This window comes from Osmerus eperlanus, chromosome 6, assembly GCF_963692335.1.
Source record: "Osmerus eperlanus chromosome 6, fOsmEpe2.1, whole genome shotgun sequence".
In the NCBI taxonomy this organism is placed as follows: Eukaryota; Metazoa; Chordata; class Actinopteri; order Osmeriformes; family Osmeridae; genus Osmerus; species Osmerus eperlanus.
In genome coordinates, this window is record NC_085023.1 from 12,139,304 (window position 1) to 12,162,111 (window position 22,808).

Sequence of the window (22,808 nt, forward strand, 5' to 3'; positions counted from 1 at the left end):
AAACGTTGTTAATTAGATAAAGTTCGATAATTGTAAGCTTTTTTATGGGCTATATCAAGTTATTCAACTGTTCCAGCACTACTGCCATGTAGTGCTAGCTTACATTTAGCAGACACTCTTATCCAGAGCGACTTACAGTAAGTACAGGGACATTCCCCCCGAGGCAAGTAGGGTGAGGTGCCTTGCCCAAGGACACAACGTCAGTTGGCATGACCGGGAATCGAACTGGCAACATCGGATTACTAGCCCGATTCCCTCACCGCTCAGACACCTGACTCCCCTCCGACTATGTGTCGGCTACCTTCCAAATATTCAGAACACATTAGACTAAGTTGTAAAGCTGTCAATTATTATCCATAGACTGTAGCCCAAACAATATTTTTTTGCAAAGACCCTAAGGGCAGCAATAAGTGTCACTGGAAAGAGTTGTAATTCTTTGTCGGAGAAATTTAGAATGGAACATTATATTCTGAAAATACTGGTGCTAGCATTCCTTGCCAGCAGAGAACCCTCTCCCCACATGACCTATAGATGACACTAGGCGTACGTAAACAAACTGACCTAGGTTGACCATTATCATACTAGAGGTGCAATAAACCTTATCTGTGTTGAATGAATTATATGGTCAAGCCTAGGGTCAGAGAACTCTGTAAGTTTCCACGTGCACGCGCACTCTGTCTCTGGGATCGATCATATTGACAGCTGATATGCTGAGGAGGGGACTTCTCACCAATAAATGGTCTTACCTGAAGACTGGGGAGCTAGACAAACTTTGTATTGCGATCAGACTTTGTCTCCTTGCTGGCAAGCATTAAACTATTGTACTTTCTTTGAATCCAACGACTCTGTGCATTACTTGATAAAGAAATTATCCTAACATTCTTATCATTACATGTGCCAAAGTGGATGGAAGTATTTTGACCGAGCTCCTCTTGTTTTCAACAATTTAATCAAATCTTTGAAGAGTGGATGAGGGCACAAGAGGTAACAACCATCTGGAGTTAAATGCACCACAATAAGGTCTCAGAAGTTGCCAGAAGTTGTTTTTACACAAGATTGAGGATCTTGTCAAAAGGCTTAAGACAGTGGTTGAGCCTGTACAATTCATCATCATCATTGATTTGATTTTCTCCTGGTAGCTGTCTGTACCAATTGATAGTTTGTTTTTGTGCTGGCCTCAAATCAGATACCGGAACCGACTTGACAATTAACTCAATTATGCTTTTTGCCATCAAGAGAAGAAGCCAATGTCTTTAAAGAAACACATTTTCACTACTTACATTAAACAATAAATGATAAAGGTCAAACTATGTTGTGCTTGTAAGACTGCTGAATGACAATATGCCACAGCTTCTTAACAAATGTGGTTGTTTTTCAAGACATGTATACAAAACTAAAATTGAAATATTTAATAAATGTAATGTATTGTGCCTGAAGCACTCAGTGACCTACTGCAGTGGGGGTGCAGGTCATAATGTAATGTTAGGATAATCCTCATAAAAGCATGACATCATTTTCCATTTTTCAAAGCTCCAGTAGCACTCTATCAATGCCAAGATGTCCATGAGGAGAGAGGGCTGTAGGAAAATAGCCCTTTGACATGAAGGTCTCTTATGGGTACTGTATGTCTCAAGCAGGGAAAGGGATACTTTACTCCACACAATATTAGACTGAGAAACATCAATGTTGATATTTTATGGCACCACTCATAAAAACAATTTCAGTTATATACATCATATACTTACAGTGCAAGAGTATGTGGTGAGATACTGTATGTATGGATTAGTATTCTGGAAACTGATTAAAACCCTTTCAGTCAAAAAGAGAATTCCATCTTACTTACATCTGTCTTTCTTAATAGGTTAGTATGGCACAATTGAAAATAGCTTAATCTCACTCATTAAGACCACGTCTAAAACACTTCATTTTAAATAAACAGAAAACTATTATAATCTTGAACAATGCCACCCGGATCTTTAGGGCGTTCTCGGATCACATCCTTATTTTTTGTACAAATATTGTGTGACGAAGCAACTGTCATGTGAGACTTAACACAAAGCATTGTTTTTGACAAAATGTCATTAAAAGCTCTAAGACAATCTGTCAAACAATACATTTTGAATTAATGTAAAGAAAACATTCCATAAACAGGTGTTATCATGTTAGCCAATCATTTTATGTAAAGGTGAGCACTGACCTGAATTGTCCAAAGTCAGGTTTTGGAATCAGTGTTTTGCGTAATGCAGTCTGATGCCACGGACCTATGAATTAACTATCTAGAACAGGCACAGGTCTGGTCGTCATAACATGTTCAAGTTTCAAATCCCCTCGTGGAATGTGATCAGGTGAAACTATAAGCAAAGGTTTCTATTGAAATGTAGAGCTTAGTAAATCTGTAGGTTAAACAAGAATGATAAGAAGATTGCATTAACCACTGGTAATTGCATTGCAAATGATAAGTAAACGATTCATTCCTCAGGGCTCTCAAGTCTCACACATTTGCCATGAGACTCATTTCAACCATTTCTCACGCAACACCTTGTATATCTCACGCAATTCAACCATTTCTCACACTAAGAAGGGATAACTTGTCCCGCCATATACAATTAATGGACGAGGCACAGACATACTGAGGGAAGATTTCTGCCGAGTTGATAGTTGTCTCGAGTTAAACAGAGTTAAATTCCACCTACCAGCAAATCAGAAACATCCCCCATCCTCATCGCCGGAATTTCTGTACCCAAACGTTGACAAGTATGGTAATCTCACGCCAAACTTGCGAACTTCAGAGCCCTGATTCTACTATCAGGTGATTTAGATCTTATGACAGGGAAGCTGACAGGATACACACAAATGTCCACACACACACCGATTTCTTGTAATACTGAAAGGAAAAACTGGTAACCAGTAGACAGACACACATACCTTATAAGTATTGTAAGCCACATGGTTGTGCATATAGCCTACTAGGCCACGCTTTACATCCAAGACAGTGGTGTTGTACCAAGAACAGCTTGATTTTTGGTTTCAATTGCAAGTCACGCATACTAAGCATGCACACCTGGAATGTTCCTGAAACAATACAATATAAGCAACATGTCTGTATTCACTGTCCATATACAATCTTGTACCCAACAGCACTCCACTTGACTCTTAAAGACATCAACTCATAATAATCTCCCAATTGAAACCATTCATTGGCTTTGGCCTGCGCAAAAATACTGTCTTTAGTTACAGTGCAGCCGTGTTCAAGTGTAATCAAATGGCATGCATTCTAGTGCAATGTCATTCATATACAGTCATTATTTCCTTATTTCCATTAGGCCTCTTACATTTGAAACTTTGGTGGCTCAAATGCAGTGGAAAACTCCCTCTATTGAGAACATGAACAACACCATATACAGTACAAGCTTCCCCAAGTGAGGGCAAATAAAAGAAACAACTGAACATGAGAGCTCAGTTGGATGTGCAACTTTGGGATAAGGTCCAGTAACAGATACCGGGATGCCCTCCCCCTTTCCTCCCATCCTCGACAACACTGATTATCCAATGGCAACGTCAGTTCTTGCTGGGGTTGTTGGTGACCTGCTCTATCCATCGTGTGAACCTGCTGACCCTCGTGTACACCCCTGGAAACGAGGGGTCACCACAGCCGTGACCCCAGGAGATTACCCCCGTTAGGACCCAGCGGCCCCCCTCTCCCTGGCAGACCAGCGGACCCCCACTGTCGCCCTGGCAACTGTCCACACGTCGGCGGTCTGACAGGCTGCCGGCGCACAGCATGCGGCTGGTGAAGCGCTCTCCGTAGCGCTTCTTGCACTTCCAAGATGGCAGCAGAGGAACCCAGGCCTGCAGCAGGGTACGAGAGTATTCTGAATCTAAAAGAGACGAGAAAGAGAGGCTGAGGTATTGACAGAGGTAAATAAAGAGGGGGGTGTTTGTGTGTGGCTTGGGGGCGGGTGGGGGTGCAATAAGAAAGATACACAAGAGAGATGAGTAGAATCTAAAACAGGTTGAAATATCAGTACATTCTTTGCAGATAAAAACGTGAAAGCGTGAAAGAATCCAAATGAATGTGCATAAATTCAATAATTCCTCCAGGGCTGTGCCAACAGAGTTACTAGTACCTGTGATGCCCCACCCGGTGATAATGCAGGCAGCCGGCCTCTTGCCCCACTTGTTTCCTGATGCCGGCAGGCAGGCTGCATTGGTGTGTGGGTTGAATGACACACAGTTGCCTTCAGTGCCTCTCAGGCGCAGCAGGGCTATATCATACTCCCAGCCCTTGCTGTGGTATTTCCTATGAATGACGATGCGCTCCGGGGACAGGCTACGTTCAAAGTCATCGCGCTCCTCCGTGTGGTAGTCCCCCAAGCGCAACACGTAGCGCGAGGGGTCATGGCCAAACCTGGTGGGGGAAAAGGTGGAGGATAAAGAAAGCAAATACAGGAATTAAAGGACAGAGGAAGTAGTCCATCTGAACAGAATACTCCCAAAATGAATAAATATGCACCGCATAACCAATCAAATCAAATTTTCTACAACGGTTTTCAAGACGTTTTCATCTTGATGGATGCAGTTCTGTCATGAAACACTAGGTGTTCCCCTCTCCCACCTCTTGAAGCAGTGAGCAGCTGTGAGAACCCAGCAGGAGTTAATGAGGGTGGCACCGCACAACGGATGGTTCCCTTTCGACTGGGACTTGAGCCACAGAGACACCTGCCACGGCCAGTCTCCCCTAACAGGGTCGACGCACACAGGAGAGGAAGGAGGATCGTTTTAGAAGTGATGTACCATATGATGTCAACTGACAACGTTCAGGGTTGTGTGTGTGTGTGTATCTTAGTGTTGGCTCATCTCTCTCTGTGTGTGTGTTTTTGTCATCCGGTATGTCTTACCTGAGGGACTTGTCCCCCCCTATGATTCTCCTCCTCCGTCGCTGTGTGTTGGGCCTCAGGCCGCAGGTCTGTGTGACGATGGCGCCGTCGCCCACCGTCTCAGGGACATAGTCGCAGATGACCCCCGCGTCCTCGCTGTGCCTGCAGTCGTGGGCGTCCTGTCCCTCCGCAGGACACTCTCCCAGGGACATCTCAGCCCCAGAGCACCTCACATTATCCAGGTGGATTGGCCCCCGGCCCTCTCCGAAATAAGCCATGGAGCGTGCCTTGGATACACCACTGAGGAACAGACATCATTGGGACCATTGAGGAGCCGATATCAGACACAACACTGACTCGCTCAAAGCCCCAGACATGACGCCCCGTAAAGATGGTGGTTTGGCTGTGACATACGATAGGAGGTATGCTTATTGACAAGAGGGAGTGTGTGTGTGTGTCTATATTTACATAAAGCCCAGCTGTCTGCACACCACGGCGGCGTTGATGTCATTCCAGCCGTCATCACAGACGCTCCCCCACTGGCCGTTCAGGAACACCTCCACTCTGCCCTCCTTCCTGCTCTCGCCCGCTACCAGGCGCACCAGAGGACCTGGGCATGCACAATAACAAACACAACCCTTCAGGAACAATGGGAAATATATTTTTTCCCAAAATGTGTCAGTGTCAAGTTTAATAGGATGTAAAAATTCCAAAAGACAGTTTTTGAGGTGGGTTAAGTTTGTTAATAACTTCATGGGAAAGATGATTCAAATGATCCCCTTCAACCCTAACTCTACCAAGGGTAGGGTTTTTGCTATTGCACCTGTTGTAACACTGTAGGTACTGTATGTTGATCTACACTGCACTTTACTAATCTAATTGAAAATGTCTTCTAATGTTGTAATTGAGATATGTCGTTGCCACACGTGTTATATACACTTTTGCATGTGGCTTTGAAAATTCATCTATGGAACGTGTCATCGGGATGTCCGAAAGGGGAGCGAGCAGTGGGCCGTACCAACCTGTAGACGGGGGCGGCCCTCGTATCTCGTTGGTCTCCCCCCCCCTCTCGCAGCGCACCCCGACGTCCTCGCTGTGGGAGCAGTCATGGCGCCCCCACTCAGCGTGGCTGCAGGCCAGCAGGGTCCCCTCTGTGCCCTTACACTGCACCTCGTCCAGTAGGATCATCCCTGCGCCCTCCCCGTACACCCCGTCCGGGGCCACCTCCGCCCGCCCTCTGATGGACGAGACATGACATCACTACTCATTTCACAACAGTAGTACACTTTCTCCTTGGTGCAGGGAGTCCTGCAGTCCTGCCTTTTTACAACTGTGTTTATTGGAACTCACTGTTAACCAGGGTTGTGGCGGGGTTTGTGTGTGACTGTAAAGTGAGCTGACGTTCTCTAGCCCCACCTGAAGCCGAGCTGTCGACACACCACCTGAGCGTTGGTTTCTGTCCAGTTGTCGTCACACACCGTGCCCCAGTCCCCAGAATGGTACACCTCCAAACGACCTTCCCAGGGGCTGTCGGCCCCCACCAGGCGAACCACACCGTCTAAAATGCGATGTCTGGGTCAGTGTGTGAGTATGTGTGTGTGTGTCATACTGGCCCTGTGTGTGTCGTGTTCCAGCCTCACCTGTGTAGGGGTTGCAGGACACACCAGCATCCTCCATGTGGTCACAGTTGTGTTGTTCCCAGTTGTTGTGGGGACATTCCTCCAGGGACAGCTCATTGCCTGTACATTGCACCCCATCCAGGAATATAGGCCCAGAGCCCTGGCCAAAGTGAGCCCATGTCCACGCCTTTGGCACCCCTCTGGACAGTGGACACACACACCCATACACTAAAAACACACAATTCCATAAACAGTATTCATGAATCTGTTGATATCGTACATGATGCTGTGATCTCACATCAAAATGGACACTTCCCTAAAACATGTCGTATATCTGCTTGAACGCTCCCCAGCTCAAAATAGTCAGTGTAATGGGGACATCAATGATTCATGAAAGTGTGTGAGAGTGTGTGTTTACACAGATAGCGAGAGAGAAACAGAGAGATGAAGTGAGTGTGTGTTTGTTTTTGTGTGAGTGTGTGTATCTCTGAACTGCTAGAACTTCCCTGTGGATTACAATCTTTATCTTCCTGAGAAGCCTGGCAACCTGCTACCACAGTAGGATGACATCAGAACGATTCGAATCAGCTGCTTCCTCTTCCCTCCCAAAGCGACCACCCCAAACACTGATCAAATATTCATGCCTTCCATCCATCTATATTATTAATACAGTTCACTCAGTGAGAATGTCACTGTGTAAATGAAGTCTATTCTAGCCAGAGTGCATTCTACCTTGGAAGAGTAGCCCACAAGGAGGGTCGAGTACACAATTCTGGCAACCCTGTGTTGTTTGTACACAGTCACAATGAATCTTTGGATAAAGATTGAGACTCAGGTCCAAATGAAATCATTAGATAATAAGAGTATCCTAATCACATGACCATGACTAGTTTTATTTCCTAGTTTGGTCAGTAGGTTAAATTATATTTTAATATTGACATTTTGTATCAAGGCTTACCCCAACCCCAGCTGCCGACACACCACCTCTGCATTGACGTCATCCCATTGGTCATCACAGATGGTCCCCCACCTACCGTCATGGTACACCTCCACACGGCCCTCAAACTCCTCCAGTCCGCCCACCAACCTCAGGGGGGCGCCGTTGCCTGATGAAGACAGCAGACACTGACAGTTACTGGGCAGGTGACTCTGAGTGCTTATGTTATGCCCTCATGGCAGCAAATGTTCGTCTCAGTTGCCACATATTGCCTCTACGAATGCACATTTAAATAACCTCACAACATAGCATGATGATAAATAAAGCAACAAAAATTCAAGCAACCTAAGGCAAGCGTGGTGACCCCTAACCCCAGCTGTGTCTGGTTCAAAGCTGCGCAGAGTCACTGGAAACTACCCCAGCTATGTCAGAGATGCGGGAAAAGAGCGAGGGGGATCTGTTATCCGAGTTGAGTATGCAAAGAGCCCAGGCAAAACACGTTGCAGGGGAGGTGATAGGATGTGTGTCTCTGTATGTTGCGTGTGTATATGTGTGTGTGTGTGTGCCCCCCCAGGACCCCTGTCTTGCCCCCTGGTAGGGCCTCGGGGCTCTCAGATAGCTCTCTCCCTCCTAATGTTCCAGACTAAATAATTCACTTCAGCTATGCTAAATATACCTACCCTACAGTAAGCCCGTTCTACCAGGCTCTCACACCACGTTGCCCTCACGCACGTACTCAAATCCACACACATTCACATATATAACCACACAGACACAGCACGCACGTGCCTCAAGTAAAGCCTTTCTCAGGCGTACATTCTTTGTACACGCAAACAAAAACAGCACTAATCTCTCATACGCAATCGGATAACATTTCTGCTGCCCTTTTGGGGATGGCTTGACGCATGTGTGGTAGGAGCCATGAGAGTATGCATGCGAGGTCAGAGCGCAGCGCTCTAAAAGCTGTGGAAGGTGTGTGCATGGCAGTGCAAGTGTGTATGTGTTGACATGATGAACGTGACAATTGGGAAGATTTGTTTCCCATTTCACCTCCTTCTACATGTCCAATACTATTAACTATATACAGATAGGATCAAGTACATATCCTCGCAGTTAAATTTGTTGTTGCACATGTACTAGGAGATCTTTACACCGCCCACGGCTGTTCTACTTTCTCACACTCTCTTACCCTCAGGTACAGCGCACACCACCCCCGCCTCGTTGCCATGGTTGCAGTCACTAGTGACAAACTTCCTACTCCTGCACTCTAGAAGAGTGTTTTCGTTGCCACGACAGCCGAGGCGCTCGTAGTGGAAGAGTCCGGAACCAGGCCCAAAGTAAGAGTGCTGGAGAGCCGTGCCGATCTCTCTGAGGACGAAAGACGGAAAACAGGACAGTCAGGCCGACAGTTTCCAAACTTCCAGGTATGCTTTTTTCCCCAACAATTTCGACAGTTGCAAAACTGTCACGGCTCACACATAAATGCATCATGCCGTCATGTACACACATATACGATTACGATGGAGGCAATAAGGCTCACCCAAAGCCAAGCTGTTTGCAGATGACACTTGCGTCGCGGTCTGTCCAGTGCGTGTCACACACTGCCCCCCACTGGCCATTTAGGTAAACCTCCAGACGGCCACTCTTAACAGACGAGCCACCTATTAACCTGGCTGCACCTGGAGAGGAGGAGGAGGAAGAGAAGGAAGAGAAAGTGGAGAGGTGAATAGAAGAGAGGAGAAGAGAGGCAGTATTGAGCCCAGTCCCAAAATGTGTAAAAAGACAGTCTAGACAGGATTGAACTGTCTCTCCCAGCCATCAGAAACTGACAGGAGACTGTGAGTTAACATTTTAACAAAAAAATCAACAGCCTACCATGCTGCCAGTCTAGGCAATCATAGCCTATGATTATCCTGGATAATTGCACAGACTGGCCTTGATTAGTGGGCTTGGTGTCTCACTGGTGTCAACACTTGACTAAATATTTCATACTTCATATCTGACAAGTAGGTAAGATGAACCCACGGCACTAGACATACATGCAAAAACACATTCAAACAAGCAAACACACACACAGGTAAAAGTAACCCATTTGAAAGAGAAAGCTTGGATGTAAACAGTGGCAGACAGATAATCACACGCAAACACAGATGCAGCTCAACACATTTCAACATCGTTGTATTGCCTCAGGGCTGCCACTTACAAACACACCCACGGACGTTGTAACACACACACACACACACCAGGTGCTGACAGGTCACTACAAAGCCAGGAGGTTGGCTAATGGACAGACAGTTACAGAGTCCCTGAGGAGGCGGGATCACAATGTCAGCAGCCTAATGGATAGGACGGAAAACACAGGGGGAGGGCCTGAACGTTTGACAGACATGCGGCCAGGCTATATTGAGGGGCAGACAGACAGAGAGCACACCCGACAGCCATATGAGCCAGCCGAGCACAAAGCCAGGCACAGACAGACAGACAAGCACAGAGACAGACAGACAGACACATGGCAGGATAGACACACACACACATGTATTTAAAGAGCATTAAACACAGAGACATGGATACGTCCTGCCAGAGACAGAAATCCATACTGTGAGGAGAAACTCTAGTAAGCTTGTGTGGAGGACCCCCTCGATGGCAAAACACTGCACCTGAAAGCACTTTAGGTTACCATACATTTTCACAGCTCTTGATTTACCGGATAGAATTACTTTTAAAAAAATGAGATAAGTGTTGTTCTCAAGAATTCAATGAAACACACATAGCTATTGTGACCGCATAGTAACCTATTGTTTGAATAGCTTGGTGTAAACAACAGGAAAATCCCCCCAGGATAATGTTCCATTAGGTTTGATAGGATTTGTAGCTAACAAAAGACAACAAGATCTAGGCCTGCCTGTGAAGGCCTAGTTCATAAAGAAAGATTAACTGAAATGTGATTTGTCTTGGAGAGTATCGTTGAGCATTTATTTCATTTCACAAAAAAAAAAATAGTTATAAAGGGTTTTCATAGTATAATAGGGACTTATAGGAATAATACAAGTCAATACACAAATATAATGTGCACTAAGGGTTCAAAGTTAGCAGTGACAGTGCCTACCACATAGAACTCACCCTGGTGGCAGTCACAGTGGGCCCAGCCGATGGCTCCAGAGCTCTGTCTGAAGAAGCACCAGGGGTTGGACTCTCTGTCTGGGTTCCTGCAGTAGCTGTGGTCCCCCAGCCCCCGGCCCGGGTACTGGAGGATGTAGTCTGGAAACTCGGTCCACTTAAGACAGAGCGAGCCCGAGTCGGTCTGGGACACAGAACCATTGTAGTAGCCCAGTTCTGTGAAGCCCTCTGAACAGGAGAGTGGGGCTGGAAATATAAACAAACCTGAGTAAGGCTGTGATCTTATGGAACTGTTGTGCTGTTGGTGTTGGCTATCCATATACAGCTTCTAGTAACAGAAGTGTCACAACAATTAACGTTTTCTTTCACTATGAAGTTGCAGGGTAGTGTTATAATAACCCTTTAGACCTCCTACCCTGTCAATTTTTCTCTCTCTCTCCCCCGGTACTCATAGGAGGGAGGAAAGGGGGAGAGAGAGAGGCAACGAGGGGAAGGGATGTGAAAGAGTTAGATGCATTGTGCCACCTGGCTGGTCAAACAGACAGCACTGTGCTGCAGTGCAGAATCCTGGGTAGGAGTATACGCGTTGGTCTACTTTGCTGAGTCACAGAGCGTGGCACACTACCTCAACACAATGTGGAGACAGACAGACAGAGAGAGAGAGAGAGAGAGAGAGAGAGAGAGAGAGAGAGAGAGAGAGAGAGAGAGAGAGAGAGAGAGAGAGAGAGAGAGAGAGAGAGAGAGAGAGAGAGAGAGAGAGAGAGAGAGAGAGAGAGAGAGAGAGAGAGAGCGCGAGAGAGAGAGAATGTGTGTATGTACGTACATGTGTCTGTGAGTGCATATCTGTTGAAATACTAACTTTTTGCATTTTAACAGCACAGCAATCACCATTGAAACAAGTAGAATTAATTTTGCATTGTCTCCTTTCAAAATTAAATGAAATATTGAAACCTATCCTCATCTCTCAAAAGGACATGTCAAATGCCCAAAACATAGAGAAAAAAAAGAAATCAACCAAAAGAGGCTTTTGATTCACACTACTCATTCTTGACAGTCACATGAATTTACCATAAGAACATGCTGTGCTCATTGAATCATAAGGGAGTGACAACTTGCATCAGAAAGATCCTGTCTTTTTCAGATGCTTTTAACTGGATTTATACATGCCTCTTTCATTTGGTAAGTGTCTTGGCGAGGACGTGAGTAGAGTATGAGAGAAGATGTCAGAACTCTGAAGGAAATACGTCTTATATGCTGAATAAAACATCCCCCTGGCAACAATGGAACAAGTTTTAAGTTCATTTGCAATTCGTACAAGTACAGGCACACTGTCATTCTTGGTCCAGCTCTTCTCGACTGTTTGCTAGTAGTCTAACCTATGACCCACAGGGTTCTGAATCTTAATTCCTTCTTGAATGAATATGTGAGCTAACATTCTTAATAATATCTCCTAAATGAACTTAAATCCTATATAAAATAGGTATCCAACTTCTATGTGAATGTGCAAAGTCCAGTGCAGTGACTAGCATTCAAGGTACACTTGTGACGGGTAAAGTGACAGATGCTGACAGCTGTGGAAAGGATGGAGTTGTACTAATGTAGTTGTACCGATACCTCATGAATTGTGTGTGTGTGTGTGGAGGGGGGGAAGGGGTACATTTAAGACACATTAATCTGGTGTGCAGATTGTGTTTTAAAGAGGGGGAGGGTCTGTGGGTTTCATGTAGAGGCCGACCTCTAATAGCTACCAGGCAGAGTTAACACCAAACCTTGTCTATAAAACACATAACCAACACATACACTTAGGAATGTGTCGGTAGGAAAAGAATAAATATTATGGTTCCACACAATGTTACCAATCTTAATGTGCCAACACAAGACTAATGATTAGCGTTCGGTGTACTCACGCAAACTTATCAATATTTCTCAGAGGGACGACATTGAGTCTCTCATGTCGGTAAGTGATATTATGCCTGCTATGGCGAGAGGGGTGTGGGGACGTAGAAGAGATGGTGAGGGGGAGTGAGACGTGCTAACAACACTCTGGAAGCCAGGTGCTAAACCCTGAGGCAAGTGGAGGGAAGGAGATATGAGCCCACGGGTCCAGCCAGGACAGACACCCTCTTGTAAAGAAAGTGCATGAGTGCATGTACACGCACACACACACAGGCGCACTCCCTCACACACACACACACACAGACGCACGCTTTTGTACAGCGGTGGATTAAGCAGCCTCGCGTCCTCGGAGGTGACGCCGCAAGTGGGTAAACATTCACACCTGTGAGGGATCGCTCGCAAATCCACACCCATCCTGCTCGCGCTCTGACCCTCCATCTGTGTTTGCTTGAGGGACTGGCTCACTGCTTTCACACCAGCTAAGAGATTTAAGACTCGAGCAGCTATGCCCAGATTAATGCCAGAGAAAACCTTGCATCCTATTGCTTTTCGTTCAATAGAATTAAGTGTTAAGAGCTGGTTTGGAAACAGCCTGATCGTCCGGTCATCTGTCCAGAGCTCGAGTTAGAAACCTTTACAAACACGGTCAAAAGCTTTTTGTGGGTCAGCGAGTGTCAGGGACCCCCCCCCCCCCCTCCCCCAGGTACGGTCAGCTCTTCCTTTGATGTTACATCGTTGAGGCTGTGATTGGCAGGTTCTTGTCTCGACTCCCAGCCTGCATGACTCATCAAACAACAGCGTGAGCCAAACGCCTTCTACCGCCTCAGACGCCCGTCTGTCCATTTCCTTTTAAACTAATAGGCATTCGCTCACATTTCAATAATGTCTTTTACATTATTCAACTGTATTATGCTACAGCACTCCCTAGGGGCATTGAGTAAAAACATGTGTCTGACAAACGGTGAGACGTGCTTATATTTTTGGGGTACCAAACTGAACTAGAGGCTTCTGAGTCATCACTTACGCTGTGTTTGTTTACTTTCAACTTGCATGCCCTATACACGGATTTTCACCTACAGTAATTCATTTCCGATGCCCCTGGCCCTCTCACTGGTGATTAATATTTGATATAGTTCACACAGCGAGATGAAGCCAGAGGCAGAAAGGTCATTGGAGTTTCAGAGGAAAGGTTACGGACCATGTTCTGAGGAACATGCCAGACCGGTCGGACCTTGAACAACATGCAGCCACTCTCTCTTCCTCACGCAAACACACGCATGCATCCATGCACACACACATTTACACATGCAAACCCTCAGTGTCTGGTTCCTAAGCGAAAGAAAAGCATACATGTCGGTTATTGCTTGTAATAGGAATGCGATTAACAGTCAAACGGTTTAAGAGTAAGAAGAATATTCCACTGTGTTGCTTTTTTGTTTTGTCCACATTGTATAATAAAAAGCTTTGAGTTCTTGATTCATGACCAAGACTCCATCAATGTAAAAAGTCCCTTTCTGCACAACAATAACAAACTTCACTATGGACAAACTCCATTTTGAGACAAAGACCAGACCAGTACATCTAGGGAGTGGGAGTCAACCACAGTCGTGTCCCTCAGAGCCTGTAAAAGCATTGCATTGTCTAAATAAAGACCCATTTCATTTGCATAAGTGAAAGCCCGAGCATGAGACGATCTAGAAGGAATCTCAAGCTGCCTGAGCATGAACGCTCAGAGCCTGCAGAGCACATGGTGCTCCAAGGCTTAACATCCTGCCCAGTGGAGCTCGAAGACCTTCCTCTGTCGAGGCATGGAGACGAGGTGAAGGGCCCCCAAACCTAAAAACGGGAGGTGAGATAATGTTGTGTCTGTGAGCATACCCCCGGCAGATATTTCCATATATAAAGTACATGATGTATGTGCTTTGTGTTGGTATGATATTACAAGCTAAGGAGACGTGTGGAATGTCATATTTGTAACCATCCAGGACGCTGTGGGATTCCTGCTATTAGGTTTCTCTGTCTGCTGCAGCGGCCAAAGCCGCATGAATTCCAGAGCAGAGCAGTATAGGAAGATAAATCTTGTTATTTTTCTAGCCTAAAGCAGCTTGTTCAAAGCTGTTGGGCCTTTTGAATGCCAGCCCATAACATAGCGGCCTTTGGCTGGGGAAAATGTGTTTTTGGACCAAAGAAAAGATTGACATTCATTCCCAAACTTGGCCAAAAAAAGGGAGTGAAGGAGAGAAAATATGACAGGAGAGGGAGTGTAGGAGAGAGAGAATGAATGGAGAGAGAAAGAGAGAGAGAAATCTACTTTATCAGATTTATCCTTCAAGTGACCTGAATCAAAAATATAATCTGATTATCTTTGATGTGATGCTTTCCCTAAGGAGAAGACTTGTGCATAGGGGTGTTTTAAAGTGATTGGTATAGTAGAAATTCTTAATGAAAATCTATTAATGCGGTGCCCTTCTGTAATCAGAATGAAAATCCCAAGTTTTGTTAACAAATAGGAATGTAACATAGTAAAATGAGCAGAAAGAAGTCAATTGATTTTTTTCGTACCTGCACTTTGAAGAGTATTTAAGTAGCCATCTTGGGAGACCTGGAAGACAAATTATGAAATCTATAAGAACTGGTTGCTCTATCCGTCCTTAATGACTAAGCCTCAATGGATGCTTGGCACTGGTTATTAATGGAGCAATCAATGGAATTATCGAGGGGTGGTAATTCACTAGAGCAACTTTAGAAGTGATCCGTAGTACTTTGATAGCAATCTGCAATAAAAACTCACTTGAACTCTGGTTCAATAATTGCATGTCTGCCTATAGACGCGCATTAGGGGCAGCTGGCGTTGGTGCTGAAGTGCCTAAAGCAGCGAGCAATTTACCGACATCAAAAAAAAAAAAGTCCAAAGCCATAGAGATCGAATAAGCTCCCAGTAATGACCAACATCTGAAGCAGTTCAGTTTACTGCATCCGAGTGCACAAGAAAAAGTGTTTATAGGCTATTATTTGATTATCCATTAATGACATCATAAATTGAGAGGCTATACGCTACTCGAGAAGGATATTTTGACAGCGTTAAATTAATTTCTTCAACTGATTATTTCACTTGCAATGATGTGATATTGGTTATAACTTTCTGAAGTGCCTTAAGTCGACAACCTAATGAATATAGACCCCCCAAAATGTTTTCACGTTAAAGCCAGATCAATCTGTGACATAAATGTTGTTCTTCACCTAGGGTAGCCTACATATACTTGATGCCAAGCAACTGCAGTTAACATTGCACTGCAATTAAGCAACGCAACAGTGAATTCACATAATGTTGATAAATCCAGCATACGTTTGTAGTCTATGTTGAATAAAGGTTAAACATTTCACCCCTACTCTGTCACGATTAAATAAGAGCAGAAACATTACGGAGTAGCCTATTCAAGAAATCCCCCCCCCCGTAGGATCATGACACAAACGCTCACATTGCCTACCTCTCCAAAAACCGATAGCAGTAAACACGATGCAATGGCCAGCAAGAATAAATCGTTCACGGCTTTCTTGTCCATGTTGAAAATGTGTCATTGCCCGCTGCTCCTTAACTGACTTCGCTCATTATTGCCTCTGATTGACCGCAAAAAAAGCAGCCTTCGCTTGCTTGGGACTCAGCCCACTGTCAAATCACAGCGAGCTCACCCCACTATGACCATACAAAGTTTACGCGCTGAAGAGGACAATAACGATATTCTTAAAAATGAGTTAAAATGTTTAATCACACGACCAATTTGGCTTAAGTTGGTCCGGCTGCATGCGCACTGGATCCCGATTCCTGTCTATAAATGACGAACACCTCAAGAGGTAGACTCAGTGAAAGCAGACACCAGTGAGAAAGACACCACCGTCTCTCACGGTTTCCGAACGGCGCATTTGTCAGGAATAAATACGCACGCACTGGGCTGCTCCGGCAGAGAGGGGCGTACCTAGTTCAAGCGCACAGGATGGGATAAAATTGTAGGGCAAGGATAAGCCTAGATATGAGACTATATAGACTGCATTTACAGCACCAAACACTAAAAAACTGTACTAGCCACTGATTTCACGAGGCGCATGTTTTTGTGGCATTTACGCATTGTCCTCTTATGTGCAAACTGATTGGCATAGCCTAAAATTACTATTGAAATTGTATCACTATGAAAGCTCAAATAATGTGTTTGGAGTGGCATAGCCTACAATGGCATGATTGTGAAGAGTTGACTGACTGAATGGTTACGAAGCAAAGGTGTAAATTCAAATGTGTTTCGCGAGAACTTTACTTCCAAACTGCTGTCTGCGGCGGAAAATAAGGCAGTGGAAAAGCGTTACGAGCGTCTGACGCCAAGTGAAGCCACATGTTGGCTTTAGGCAAGCTATATGCAAAGTCGATTTTTAAAGGAGCAGGTAGGGTATTATTGAGTGCAGTGTATGTCAAAGGTAAGGGCGTGGTCACCATTCTTATTTGTTATCTGCGGCGAACTCCTGCATAGGCTATGAAAGTCAAAAGGTCAATTGGTAAAATGCCATATGGCCAATAACCTTGGCTTAGCCTACATGCAGGCAAATATATATTTTACGTTTGGAATGCAACTTAGAGCCACTATCAGGATAGGGTACAGGGAAGATATTCAGTTTGAAGGCAGTGATCTTATGTATGGATGGAAATGGATACAGTTCCAACATAACAATACCCGATAAACTGTTTACTTTGGCTATGCCATACAAATAAACCTGAGCTGGATAAAACGACTTTTGTGATGATAAAAAAAGAAAGAAATGCTGCCATATGTGAGAGTTTGCAACGTTCCAATGAATGGCAATAATTTTGAGATGTCAAAGATACACAATTTTTTCACATATCCTATTGACAGCTGGGTATTTTCTTAAGTTCTATTCTCGTTTTAACAAGGCATCAAAGGGCTCTTAACAAAAGCGGAAAGGCCCTGGTCCTGATATAATCTTCAAAGGCGCTATTGAGCCCTGGGAGGCTAATTATTTTAGTGGTGTCAGACTACAGTAAATATAGTCTCATTTTTATGTATTTGGAGTTCCTACAGACATGACCAGGCATGGCTGGGTTTCAGAAGAGGTGAGGGGTCAGCCGTTAGAAATGGTGTTGAATACTTTGACACCACAGCCAAGACATAGAGGATATCTGGAAGCCAAGGTCAGAATGTTGATAAATGGAGGTCCAGTCTCTTTTTCCAATGGGCAAACAAATACATTTCAGTATTAACTATATTAGTGAACATAATTGTAATCCACCCCAACTGACACCTTCAAGTGAGTAGTTATTAAGTAGTAACTACACCATAAGTAGTTATTTTGTACAGACTTTCAGGTCAGCATTAGTGGCTTTGGGATAGCACTTGTAGACTTTTCAGAGGAAGTGATAAGAGGGGTGAGGAAATGGGGGAAAGGCTACATTCTGTGCTATAATGAGGGGCTGAATAATACTTAACTCTGAAATACCAGAGTCCAGCAGAAGGTTTTGTTGTGGGAAACACCATAGACAACCATTTCCTGAACAGTAGACCAAACAGAATAAAAATGTCCGCTATGAGATCTTAACACTGATTTCTAACGTTATCGTACGTCATAAAATATACTATATTAGTGTATTATTTACCAAACACTAATAACCATAGCATTCCCTGTTCTTTCTGACATGAAATTGGATCTTAACTGCTGGCTGAGTGGAACCAAACTATATTTCCAAAAGCTTTTGTGCGGTACACTGAACTCAACTCAGAAATGATTATCCGGTGATACACCTCCCGGAGAGGATGCATGAAATAAATGACATATAATTCAATTGTGTTATGAAAACGAATATCATGCTTATGACACTAATGACATTAGGACCACTGTGCTAAACTAGCATCAGATAAATGGAAATCACTTTAAGGGAGTTAATTCAGGACACTGGGAAAAGCTCTCCATTTCAAACCATGACGTAACAACACATATAGGCCTAAGTTTTGGGGAAGGCAGGACAATATGATAAACACACAATAGTCATTGAACACTTTATGAAAACGACTGAAATAATGAAGCCAGACAAGAGAAGCTACATTTGGGTAGGGATGACTCTGGGTTACTGGCACAGGCATCTTTTTAATTGTATTATTGTACTGATGACCACTAACAAAATACTCTTAAAAGTGGCAATCACAAAAAGTGCATCTGCAGTCCAGTATATCCACTTAATTCCCCCATTGATTAATCATAGTTGGCATTGCCAATGTTCGTCTGAGTGATTGAATCTGGATCCCCAAGGTGTGAGTATTTACCGGAACACCCAAGACCTCAGTTGACCACAAGGGACAAGCCGGGAACAGCACCCTACCCACTGCTTTCAGTGTCATAGTCTCTGGATGGGAGGGGTGGGGGGGTGTTCTTAGATTTCAATGTCTTTGTTGGGGTGTTTCTTCAGGAGGATTGTGGCTAGTTTAGGGGGAAGACGTCCTGACTGGCTGATGGTCTTCTGTTCCGTTTTTGCTCTCATTGCAACCTAGGGGAAACAGTTGGAAAGAAACAAGGTTAGTGTGAAATAAAGGTCTTCTTGAACAAAGACAAGGCTATTTTGAGTAACAACGGTAAAGAGATAAAGGTGATTGGGGCGGAAGGAAAGCTGGAAAAGTGCTACAGCTGTGAAAATGTCTAAAGTACCCTGCAGTAGGAGCATATGGTGGGCAGTAGAGCACCCAAGCTCGGGAGAAAAGGAAATTAGCTCAAAAACAAGATGACCTCAGCGGATGCTGTAGCCACAGCAAAGAGTGGAAAAATGAAGAGAAAAGCAAAACAGGACGGAAGACCCTGAAGGAAACGGCGTGAGGAGAGAGTTTGTGTTATGGCCGCTCCCTAGAAACGACAGGAAGAATGTTACCCAGGCTGTCTAATTACCTTTTCCCTTGTCTGCTCGCAAAAAAAAATGTTTTAATGAAGGACATAGCCGTACTGACCCAGTTGGAAACAGGGGTAGGGGAGGAACGGATGGACTATAAGCCTGAGGCATGGATTTCTTGGAAGGTGGGAGTTGTTGTGGGAACATACCTGGGCTTTCTCCACACACTTGAAGAAAGCTTGTGTTTCATTTGGGCAGAGGGCATCCACAAAGTTGTTCTGTTTCCAGCAGGCCATCATGACGGACATTTCCGTGACACATGTGGCCTCTGTCAAGTAAAGTCAATTTATTTATGAAGCATGTTTAAGAACAACCAATGCTGAACAAAGTGCTGTACAAAGTTGAGCACCAATCAAAAAAGGCATACCACAATGTATAAAATATAAAGACATAAAGCAAACACACAGTTACGCAATAGTCCCTAAACTGACTCGAACACCATAGAATAAAAATATATATAAGACGAGACTTAAATGTCTCAGTGGTGGGAGATGATCTGACAATCATGTTTGTTCCAGTCTAGGGGCCACAACCGAGAAGGCAGGATAACCCGTTGTTTACAAGGGTGGCAAAACATTATATGATCAGATTCTCTGTAAAAAACAAACACCCGTTATAAATACTTACTGTGTGGTATTACTCGAAAAGTTTAAATGATTCATAATCCCAACCCAGAATCATATCAGTCTTAGATTATTTGCGATTGTCCTTCCAAATGGTTGCGACAGGAGAATGTAGGAATTTAACAGGCCTCAACAAATCGTTATTTTAAACAGCACTAAGTAGTAAGGGTATCATATAAATCGGTGATTTAACGTGGACTGCCAAGTAAAGTAAGGCATCTCATCTAGCCCATGTTACGTACTTTAGCCTACTGCTACTAGCAGTGCTAGAGCTAGCCTAGCTATCCAAAACGGATGCGATTGTGAGTCTACAACAAAGTCTTTGCTCTGCAGATTATTTCATATAGAAGATGGAATATTTTACCTCCTTTTTTGATTTTCCGATTAGCGACCTCATCTTTTAGAACAAGCGGCTTGTTAGGTTTCAGCACAGGCTTTTTCTGGTGTCTACTCAACATCCGACTGACCTTCTGCTGAAACACGGTCGCACCTTGCATGGACATTTTGACGCCTTGAATGACAAACAACTAGAGAAAGCTTGGACCTCGTGAACCACGGCTTTTTTGTAATAAAACCCGAAGTAAGCGTAAATACCTGTAATTGTATTAACCGTATACACATTTAAAACAGTACTTCACAACACACGGATGGGGACCGCCATCTTTGACTAAAACGGTGGAGCTGGTATTTACGACACACGTAAAACGTTCGTAGTTTTCTTTCTTTGCTGCAGTTTCATAGGAAACCTTTTAATTGTTTTCTATATTAATAATTATTTAGGCAATGTAATCTTACCTGTAGAGTGACACTTGTTTTGCTCAAGATATTGTTTAAAGTTAAAGAAAAAAAAATCCAACGGAGGCATAAATATATCCACTCCAGTATGACATCAATGTTAGAATGTAGGGCAAGTCATAACACTGGCCTCTTTCTCAAGTCACATTCAAAGATACAAACTCAGCAGAAAACAGTGGTGATATGTTAGATCTCACCCCTCAACTCAGTACACTCACTGACAAAGAAAACAATATGAGCAATAATTAAAAGATGGCCTTTGCATCTTTCATCTTTCAAGACAAATAAATTACACTCTTAAATAAATACATGAATACAGTTTAAAGTGGTATTTTCGGTCATTGTAAACAATTGTGCAACATTTGGTCTAGCATTCATTAAAACACATAAATGCCCATGTTGGCCAACCATATAACCACTTCCATTCACAGCAGTTCAAGGAAGAATACATGACAAGTGTTGGGAATCAGCTTGAAGAAACATTTTCTTCTCATTTGTTTTATTGCGTTGTCTACTGCCATGCCTGGCAACCAACACGGCTATGTAAACTGACATGTCGGACCCTTGGGGATCAACCTCCAAACAAGTCTGGGCTTTAAGTGCTTACCTATTTGAATAATTGGAACTCCTTTATTTGCTTTAGTAATGCTGTAGCAGTGATGTAGACTTTTTTTCCCTCCTCAAGTTTCCATAAGGGTAATATTTCAGCAGATGGGCACCTGGAGCTAAACACACTGGCACATTCCACTGAAGCACTGTCTCATCTTGGAAACGTTCCTGTATTCTCTCTGTCTCTGCATGCTCATACCTGGAGGAGATGCACAGAGGACCTGGAGACACACAGCTTGATATGCAGCCAGATTTGTACTCAGTATATCATTGTTACATACTCACACACACATTTTTTTAATGTTATTTTTTTTACTTGTGGCCATTTTAAAACATCTGGTGATCTGTTTTCCAAATAACCTCCTCCAAGTTAGTCCTATGGAGATACAAAACTGTGCAGAATTGGACAATGACATCACGGTGCTATACAGACCTGTGTCGGACGAATCTAAAACACTGTCTTGAAGATTTGGCAGAAAATGAAAGAGGATTTTGATTATAATGTGAAGGAGGCAACTGATGGCATGGACACCACTACAGGGAAAAAATGACCCTGGCTGAACTTTGAACCATTTACTAAACCACCCTAGCTTGACGGAGCAACCTAAATGGCAATTACACACACCCTCAAGTGCACAGTCTGCACACAAACACAAGTGCATGCACACACACACACACACACTCAAAAGTTAGTCTTTCCTTGTTAGTGTGTGTGTGTTTGTCAAGTCTATCTAATCTTAATAGGGATTCCCATCATAAATCAATCTTGACATTTTCTTTTTCTTTCAGATTTGTTGATGAAGCAGTTTACCCTTTTCTCACTTTCTCTCCTAACTAACACACAATTACACTCCTGTCAGCATGTGGGAAGTTTATTGATGAAGTCAACAATATACATGAATTAAAAAACACAAGTTATATTCTACCACTGACATGTATCAGTATAATTATCACAATGATATTTAGATTAGCAAAGCTGGAACACTTTTGTTGTGTAACACTGGTGTTTTGATATGGTAATGTGTCATAAATTGTTCAAAACCACAGCATTGGAAAATTGACTTTTAAACATGAACATGTCTTTGTTGTGGTTACGGGATGACAACCAACTGAACAAGCTGAACAAGATACACAAAATGAACCACAGACCAAAATAATTGAGAAAAGAGACAACAATAAATGGAAGATGTCGAAGAACATTGTCATCTCTTTTGTTCAAAGCTTCCATCATTGATGTCAGGCGCGCCGTCTCAAGGGGCTTTTCCCGTGTTGTCAGAGCCCACTTACCCCATCCCCCACCCCCAACCCTCTCTCTGTCTAACAAGAATAGAACAGCTCTGAACTGTCAATTAGCACACTTGGGATAGAAACAGCTAAAAGAAAGCCAGCACTGGTGACTGA

General features: G+C 43.8%; 2 protein-coding genes across 3 annotated transcripts; both read right to left on the reverse strand.

Moving 5' to 3' along the window:
- Positions 1–1,680: 1,680 nt before the first annotated feature.
- Positions 1,681–16,366, reverse strand: si:ch211-51a6.2 (neurotrypsin). Of its 2 annotated transcripts, none has more exons than XM_062463526.1 (14): positions 15,935–16,366; positions 15,009–15,048; positions 10,554–10,796; positions 8,974–9,112; positions 8,623–8,801; positions 7,455–7,602; positions 6,518–6,696; positions 6,294–6,435; positions 5,900–6,114; positions 5,346–5,487; positions 4,899–5,177; positions 4,616–4,738; positions 4,128–4,408; positions 1,681–3,878 (listed from the first exon to the last, which is right to left on the reverse strand). In XM_062463526.1, exons 1-14 carry the CDS (start codon positions 16,007–16,009, stop codon positions 3,559–3,561), a joined length of 2,505 nt encoding a protein of 834 aa, XP_062319510.1. In that variant the 5' UTR covers positions 16,010–16,366; the 3' UTR covers positions 1,681–3,558. The 2 variants fall into 2 exon arrangements, with proteins under 2 accessions (XP_062319510.1, XP_062319509.1); XM_062463525.1 differs by having other exon boundaries at positions 15,926–16,366.
- Positions 16,367–18,490: 2,124 nt separating this feature from the next.
- On the reverse strand, positions 18,491–20,696 carry chchd1 (coiled-coil-helix-coiled-coil-helix domain containing 1). The gene is made up of 3 exons (XM_062463546.1): positions 20,368–20,696; positions 19,530–19,648; positions 18,491–18,987 (listed from the first exon to the last, which is right to left on the reverse strand). The coding sequence occupies exons 1-3, from the start codon at positions 20,504–20,506 to the stop codon at positions 18,874–18,876; spliced, it is 372 nt and encodes a 123-aa protein (XP_062319530.1). The 5' UTR covers positions 20,507–20,696; the 3' UTR covers positions 18,491–18,873.
- Positions 20,697–22,808: the final 2,112 nt, after the last annotated feature.